Source organism: Podarcis raffonei, chromosome 10 (assembly GCF_027172205.1).
Source record: "Podarcis raffonei isolate rPodRaf1 chromosome 10, rPodRaf1.pri, whole genome shotgun sequence".
NCBI classification, from domain to species: domain Eukaryota; kingdom Metazoa; phylum Chordata; class Lepidosauria; order Squamata; family Lacertidae; genus Podarcis; species Podarcis raffonei.
Window position 1 is genome coordinate 16,173,618 of NC_070611.1, and position 8,147 is coordinate 16,181,764.

The 8,147-nt window shown below is 45.0% G+C and overlaps 1 protein-coding gene across 3 annotated transcripts in view; it reads right to left on the reverse strand.

Moving 5' to 3' along the window:
• TTLL8 (tubulin tyrosine ligase like 8) overlaps positions 1 to 6,927 on the reverse strand; it is a 40,629-nt gene extending 33,702 nt beyond the window's left edge. For all 3 annotated transcript variants that reach the window (XM_053406302.1, XM_053406301.1, XM_053406303.1), the window contains exons 1-3: positions 6,848 to 6,927; positions 3,271 to 3,387; positions 813 to 908 (exon numbers count right to left, since the gene is read on the reverse strand). In XM_053406302.1, coding sequence (XP_053262277.1) covers positions 813 to 908; positions 3,271 to 3,346 — 172 coding nt within the window. In that variant the 5' untranslated portion in view covers positions 3,347 to 3,387; positions 6,848 to 6,927. The remainder of the gene's footprint in view (positions 1 to 812; positions 909 to 3,270; positions 3,388 to 6,847) is intronic.
• Positions 6,928 to 8,147: the final 1,220 nt, after the last annotated feature.

Sequence of the window (8,147 nt, forward strand, 5' to 3'; positions counted from 1 at the left end):
GCAGAAGCTGAACCAGGAGTTGACGCCAAGATCGTTGGGGGATTATCATCCTGAATTAACAATCCTTGCAAACGGTAGACATAAATGCACCCCCCTCCCCAGTTATTTCAGCTGCACCTCCAAGCTAACATCCTGGGGCCAGTCAGGACTAACTGTGAACTTTGGTTTGACTTTAATAACAGAATTGCTCTCGAGGTTCTAGCCCCTGCCCACAATGGGAGATTTCTTCATAGATCATGTAAGCTGAAATAATTTTAGATTTTTCCATTTACACTTCCAGCAAGGTGTGGAACAGTGGCGAGATGTTATCCGCACTCCACCCAACAGTCGAGAATCACTATTGAAGGCTGTAACCCTATGCATACTAACCTGCTAAGAAGCCCCATTGAATTCAAGGTGTTTTACTTTGGGGAGCAGGGGAACCAACTTGCCCCACAGACTGAGGGGGCCTGGCATTACCAGCACTCTCCCAGCAGCAGCAAGCTGGGGAATGGGTCAGTGGTGGGGAGCACACGGAGTGAAAATCACCATCTGCGCCTCCCGCCCCAACTGGCCCCACTTGGCGAGTCAGCCAGTGGGGAGGAATAGCGACCCCCTCATCATTTAGGGAGGGCCTTGGCCCCCTGCCCAGAAATATTGAGGGGGCTGAAGCCCCTTCAACCCACCAAAGTTGGCGCCCCTATCCAATTTTCCTTCAAATACCCATATTATTTTGGTTTGCATTTCCTGTCAGAATACACTCAAAGCACGAATCAACCTTTCTGACCCAACTCCCCATACATTTCTTGAACACAAAGATGCTGGAGACATACCAGGAAACAGTCCCTGGTGGCACGAAACTACAGGAAGGCAATTGTCTAAAGCGATTTTCAGGAATTTTTGAGATGGGAGTTCAGGCTTTGCCAATCCTGTTGGAGGGACAATAAGAACAGAATAACAGGAAACCTGAGAAACAATCCATGAGATAGCTAGAGCAGTGTTTTATTTATGTGACATAATAATACTATGTTAATTTATGCCTGCACCACTGAACATGGGATCTTTTATAGTAGCCCATCGGTAAGATTCCGCCTAACAAACAGAAAGAATACACTTCCAGGAAGTAAGATTACTTAAGATCACAAACCAACAGACACAGCTGCACCTTCAACAAAGACTATAGTTTTTAAAGATCTCTGAGTATCTTCCTAAAATCTTTAACACGTGTTACATGAGGTGCGCATCTAAATGTGCTTTTAAAGGTACAGACCGTGGGGAGGCAGCAATGCTGAAAGGGGCATTTCAGTGATTCTGGGTGGCACAAACAAGGGCAAAATTTGAGGTGAACAGTAATTGCATTATAGGACTGCTGGTAAATGCCATATTTTTACCTCAATTTTTTTTTTAAAAAAAAGCAAACAAACCTAAAACTTCAGAGGGCAGGCCTATTACCCTCACTCTGATATGGCTTCGTGTTGCCAGGGTGATAATGTCTGAAGCCAAGTCAGAGTGAGGGTGATGCTTCGTGCCCTTACTTTGAAGTTTTGTGGGTAATAATAACAACGCAATGGCCTTCTGGTTTTAAAACAGCAGCAGTTGGGAGCAAGAGGACAAAGTTGTGCATCATGTAGTTTCATGCGTTAGAGAACCAGTATTGACTGTGGTTCTCTGTTGAGCGTACATGATTAACGTAAGAACCTAAGATTTCTTTTGCATGAAACTGTAAGTAATATCTCATCCATGCATCCTATTTCTAACAGTGGGCAGCCACTCGCTCACTCAGATGTGCTCTTATGAAGGGGACGAAACCCTATGCATACTTACCACATAACACCGGTCTTGAAAGACCTACATTGGCTCCCAATACGTTTCCAAGCACAATTCAAAGTGTTGGTGCTGACCTTTAAAGCCCTAAATGGCCTCGGTCCAGTATACCTGAAGGAGCGTCTCCACCTCCATCGTTTAGCCCAGACACTGAGGTCCAGCGCTGAGGGCCTTCTGGCAGTTTCCTTGCTGCGAGAAGCCAAGTTACAGGGAACCAGGCAGAGGGCCTTCTCGGTAGTGGCACCCGCCCTGTGTAAAGCCCTCCCACCAGATGTCAAAGTGAACAACTACCAGACTTTTAGAAGACATCTGAAGGCAGCCCTGTTTAGGGAAGCTTTTAATGTTTGGTGCATTACTGTATTTTAATATTTCATTGGAAGCCGCCCAGAGTGGCTGGGGAAGCCCAGCCAGATGGGCAGGGTATAAATAATAATAATAATAATAATAATAATAATAATAATAATAATAATCTTTTTTTCTTTCTCCTGTGATGGAACTTCTATTTGCGGACTTCCCTGGCTTTTTTCTGGCCCATGTAGGACCAGTCTGGATAGTTAGCCTTGGCGAAGACTTGATATTTTTATCCCCCAAAAAAGTTTTTGATTTGAGTTTCCACTGAAAGGAGTCTGCATCTTAATGTGTTAATGTTTTAATGTTGTATTTTAATCTTGTTTTTTAAGTTGTATTTCGATCAATTGTTTTATATCGGGTGTTAGCCGCCCTGAGCCCGGTCTTGGCTCGGAAGGGCGGGGTATAAATAAAATTATTATTATTATTATTATTATTATTATTATTATTATTATTATTACCTGGGAGTACAGGAGTCAGCAAAACTTCCTTTGGAGTAAACATGCATAGATTTGGGCTCCCCGATCACCTCTGTGGAAACCCATTATATATCGGTTTTTATGTCTCTGTGTTTTTATGTTTGTACATATTTTATGGGCTAATAGCCGTAAATAAATTAAAGTTAAATTAAAGTTAATGTGGAAACCCATTTCACAGGAAGTTGGGACATAAAGCTTTCTTGGTTTACTATTAAATGAAAAACTTAAATATATATATATAGGTCAACAGAATTGACTTGAGTTTGGGTCTGGAAGACCATGTTTCCTAATGCTTCTGGCTCACAAACTCATTGAATGACCTTGGGCAAGTCCTGATCTCAGGTTGCCACAATGGACAGCAAGAACCCAGCAGTGGAAGAGCATCAGTGGCTACCATAGATGGGAAAGGAATCAGGTTTGTATTGGTGCTTATGAATTGTTACCGCAACGAAGCAGTGTATAAGGTCATGTCACCGTATTTGGGGGTCATCTCTAAAAATATTAATTTGGAGCACTTTGATCCATCGATACCCTAGCTATGTAAAGGAGTTCTTGAAATCCGTTTTTTTACTTACTAACTTAAAATCATTTTTTTGCTGTAATTAGTAAGACAAAACGAAAATGATTTGCAAACACTAACGATTTTCTCCTTCATGTTTTGCCTCTTCGTTTATAGGTACCAGGAACGATTTTCTTTCTATATGAAGCCGGTTCATCCTGTCATTGTTGCTCCACTGCTTTGCAGTAATCCTGCAAACTGAGAAAGATTGAATAACTGAAACTCTGCTTCCAGTGAAAGGTGCAGAGAGGCTACACATACAGCCAAAAATTTAAAAATGCACTTTATGATAGGTACGGTAGATTGTTATTACAGTGGTACCTCAGATTACAGGCGCTTCAGGTTATAGACACTTCAGGCGGGATGAGCGCCGCAACCCCAGAGTCGGTCACGACTGGACCTAATGGTCAGGGGCCCCTTTACCTTTACAGCTGAGGGAGAGGCGTTGGGTGAACGGTTTGAGGCAGCACGGAGCCTGCGGGCACCCAAGCCACCGCATCGCTCCCAGGAGAGACGCGTGGCTTGGGCGCGCTGCAAGCCCTGTGGTGAGTGCCGCCCGGCATTTTGTCACCCACCTCAGTGGGGACACACAAGGCGGACCATGCCCACCGCACACACCCCTTCCTCCGCCACTGAAAAATAGTGACATTGTGGGGAAAGCAATTATATAATTGTTGATTGCTTCTCTAACTTAAAAAAAAAATTCTATATTTATATTAAAGGACCCCTGACCATTAGGTCCAGTCGTGACCGACTCTGGGGTTGCGGCACTCATCTCACTTTATTGGCTGAGGGAGCCGGCGTACAGCTTCCGGGTCATGTGGCCAGCATGACTAAGCCTCTTCTGGCGAACCAGAACAGCGCACGGAAACGCCATTTCCCTTTCCGCTGGAGCGGTACCTATTTATCTACTTGCACTTCGTGCTTTCAAATTGCTAAGTTGGCAGGAGCAGGGACCGAGCAACGGGAGCTCACCCCGTCGTGGGGATTCGAACCGCCGACCTTCTGATCGGCAAGTCCTACGCTCTGTGGTTTAACCCACAGCGCCACCCACGTCCCTTATATTTATATTACTGCTGCATAAAAGAGACCGTACTTTCCTTGAGAGAAGTCATACTTCTTTTTTGCTAAGCCTTCTTAACAGAATTCAGAAAACACATCCGGGCAGCCCAGTGCTATGCTTGCTTATTTTAAATCACTTCCCAGGTAAAGGCACATGGGAGCCCAGTTTTACTAACTCCTTTGGAAATCAGGGAGACATTTCTGAATAGACATGGACTGAGCTGGGCTCCAAGCACAGCAGCGCCACAACCACTTTTGCCATGAACTCAGAATCCTGTGATTTTGACCATGAAATCCCAATACAGTGGTACCTCGGGTTACATACGCTTCAGGTTACATACGCTTCAGGTTACAGACTCCGCTAACCCAGAAATAGTACCTCAAGTTAAGAACTTTGCTTCAGGATGAGAACAGAAATTGTACTCTGGCAGCACAGCAGCAGCAGGAGGCCCCATTAGCTAAAGTGGTGCTTCAGATTAAGAACAGTTTCAGGTTAAGAACGGACCTCCGGAACGAATTAAGTACTTAACCCGAGGTACCACTGTACACCAATGTGAATGTAGCAAAATGCAGAGTTTCCTTTTCAGTGAAAACTCCACATTAAAGTTGTGTTCTGTTCAGTACAGTGGTACCTCGGGTTAAGTACTTAATTCGGTCCGGAGGTCCGTACTTAACCTGAAACTGTTCTTAACCTGAAGCACCACTTTAGCTAATGGGGCCTCCTGCTGCTGCCGCACCACCGGAGCCTGAATTCTGTTCTTATCCTGAAGCAAAGTTCTTAACCTGAAGCACTATTTCTGGCTTAGTGGAGTGTGTAACCTGCAGCATATGTAACCTGAAGCGTATGTAACCCGAGGTACCACTGTACTTAATTCTTGTAAGGGCCATCTCATTACACTTTGTGTGAAGGTCAAGGTAGTGGGTTTCCACCCACCCACCTACTTCAGCTTCATAATCCTACTTCAGTTCTGACTACAGGACAGGATTCTCCAGCACACTTGAGGGCAGTAGGAAAGTTTACAGGGTGGGGGCAAGGTATCTTGCCGCCTGAGGCAGCTACCTCACATTTCCTAATGGTAGAGCTGGCCCTGTCCAGAGTTCAGATCTATTCCCTCAGCCTTAAAACCCTTCCCTTCAATCCCAGATGGGTTGAAGCTGGTTTGTGATTTAGACTCTCCTCCCTGGAAGAGAGGGGAGTGGTTGTGGGCGGGAGCCCGAGCTCCGCCCCTGGCCGGGGGCCTTAGCCCCCGCCACTCCTCACCTGGCTGACGCCCACCGGAGGGAGCCAACCAGGTGTCTCCGGGGGGCGTGTTTAGCAGCTTAATGCTGTGGCTCCAGCTCCGCCTCCTCCTCAGTCGTTTTTCTTTCTACCTCCTATTTTCTCTCTACTACTATCATTTCATTGGGGTGCACAGAGGTAAGCTATTATTGTTTCATATGGGCTACAGTTGAGTTTAGGAATAGAAAATAGGTTCCAGGGCATTCTGCTTAGAATAATTCAGACAACAGTTTAGGTAGCATCTCATGCTTGGTTTTTATAAATTCTGCCAAATGCCTGGTTTTTATAAATTCTGCCAAATTCTGACAATCCATTGAAACCTGGCTGTAATAGACCAGCAGCAATGTCACCGATAGATGTTATAAATGATAAGCTATCATGTGCCAGTTACAGTTATGAGAGAAACATGATATAAATCCATCACTGCTTTTAAATTAAACTTGTTTTCTTCTTCTCAGCCAAACTAGGTAAAGGTAAAGGGACCCCTGACAGTTAAGTCCAGTCACGAACGACTCTGGGGTTGTGGCTCTCATCTCGCTTTACAGGCCGAGGGAGCCAGCATTTGTACGCAATGCAGACAGTTTTTCCGAGCAATGTGACCAGCATGACGTTGCGTTCTGGTGCAACGGAACACTGACACCAGAGCAGCGCATGGATACGCTGTTTACATTCCCACCGGAGCGGTACCTATTAATCTACTTGCACTTTGACGTGCTTTCGAACTGCTAGGTTGGCAGGAGCTGGGACCGAGCAACAGGAGCTTACCCCGTCGCCTGGATTCGAACCGCCAAACTTTTGATCGGCAAGCCCAAGGCTCAGTGGTTTAGATCGCAGCACCACCCGCGCCTCTGCAGCCAAACTAGGGCACCCCTCTAAAGACCATATGCTAGACTTAGATAGCCTCTGTGAAGAAAGCAAATCTCTAAGAATCTGCCATCATTACTCTCAGTGAAATTCTTCTTCCCCATTCAGTCGCTTCCAGTCCAACGTCTCCTTGTAGAATCAACAGGGACACAAAATGAACCGATCAAATAATACTTTCTGCTGTCACTGCAAAAAAAGCAGCTGCGTTTATGTTCCAACAAGCCACTTCTGTGGATTGATGTGGGAGGTCAGCTGTACATCAGATTCTCCCACATCATTCCATAAAGGATCTTAAGACATATCACAAGTCTGTGTAGTCAGTTCTTTGATCCTCTTGCTCTCCGCGTCAAATATATATGTATTATACCTGGACATCTCAAAAATGAAGTTATTGGCTTTAAAAGGACAATGATGGCATCCTTGACCGTTTTCCCTTCCAAATGCTAATCTTACCCTCCGGGGAACAGCAAAGCTCCTCTACTTGGTGACACTGGAGACTCCTTGGTTAGTCCCTTTCCCTCACTAACAGTTATCCATACTCTCTCCCTAACTACCATTGTGACCTTTGCAGGTAGGCAACCCTGTGCATTCTGGGTGGAGGAGCTGTAGCTAAAGCAAGCTTTTCTGTGGTAGGGCTACCACCCAATGTTTAAAAACTTAATAGACTTTTTCTTTACTTTTTATAGTTACTAAGATTTGTTCAAGCCTCATTGATAGTCACTGGAAATATTTAGTTGTAAATTTTGAAATGATTCTTGGCAAATGAAGACTGGGACCATAGCACAGGGGTTCGAAAGTGGTAGACAGTTCCTAGTTTGAACGCATCTCTTTGTGAAAAGACCTAATCTTGCCTTCTGAGTCAGGATTTGATTGTGCAAGAAGCCTTCGTTTTCCTTTTTGAACGTTCCAGTTCAGCATTCAGTGTTTGTTTACTTGTAAGAACATTACTCTGGGGCTACTTGAATACACTCAAACTTTTTGAAATGATGTAAAAACTTAATTTTACCCATGCAGGCGTTTGCCTCAAACTTGCTCTTACAGGTTTTTTTATTATATTTTAACGGCTGTATTTTAGTGTTCTCTGCTCTTAGCGTGTAGATGATTTTTAGAAATAAATACAATTCATAAATTATTACTGGGGAGCACAGAGAATTGTTTGCCAAATCCCAGCATTCTCATCCTTTGATATATACTTTATAGCCCAAGTATTCTGTGTCTCTGTAGCATTTCTAAACCTCCATGATAAAGGTAAAGGGACCCCTGACCATTAGGTCCAGTCGTGACCGACTCTGGGGTTGCGGCACTCATCTCGCTTTATTGGCCGAGGGAGCCGGCCAATGGCCAGCATGACTAAGCCGCTTCTGGCGAACCAGAGCAGCGCACAGAAACGCCGTTTACCTTCCCACCGGAGTGGTACCTATTTATCTACTTGCACTTTGACGTGCTTTCGAACTGCTAGGTGGGCAGGAGCTGGGACTGAACAACGGGAGCTCACCCCGTCGCGGGGATTTGAACCGCCAACCTTCTGATCAGCAAGTCCTAGGCTCTGTGGTTTAACCCACAGCGCCACTCGCGTGCCTAAACCTCCATGATATTCTGGCATAAAACAAAGGAGCAGTACTCAGAGCAGATAAGAGAAAGAGCTATGCAAATAGTAGCAGACTTAGTTCTCAGGCTCCCACTGAAAACTGTAGTACAAAGTAAACCAGCTGCAATTTTACCAGGAAAAACTCCCCCCCCCACACACACACAC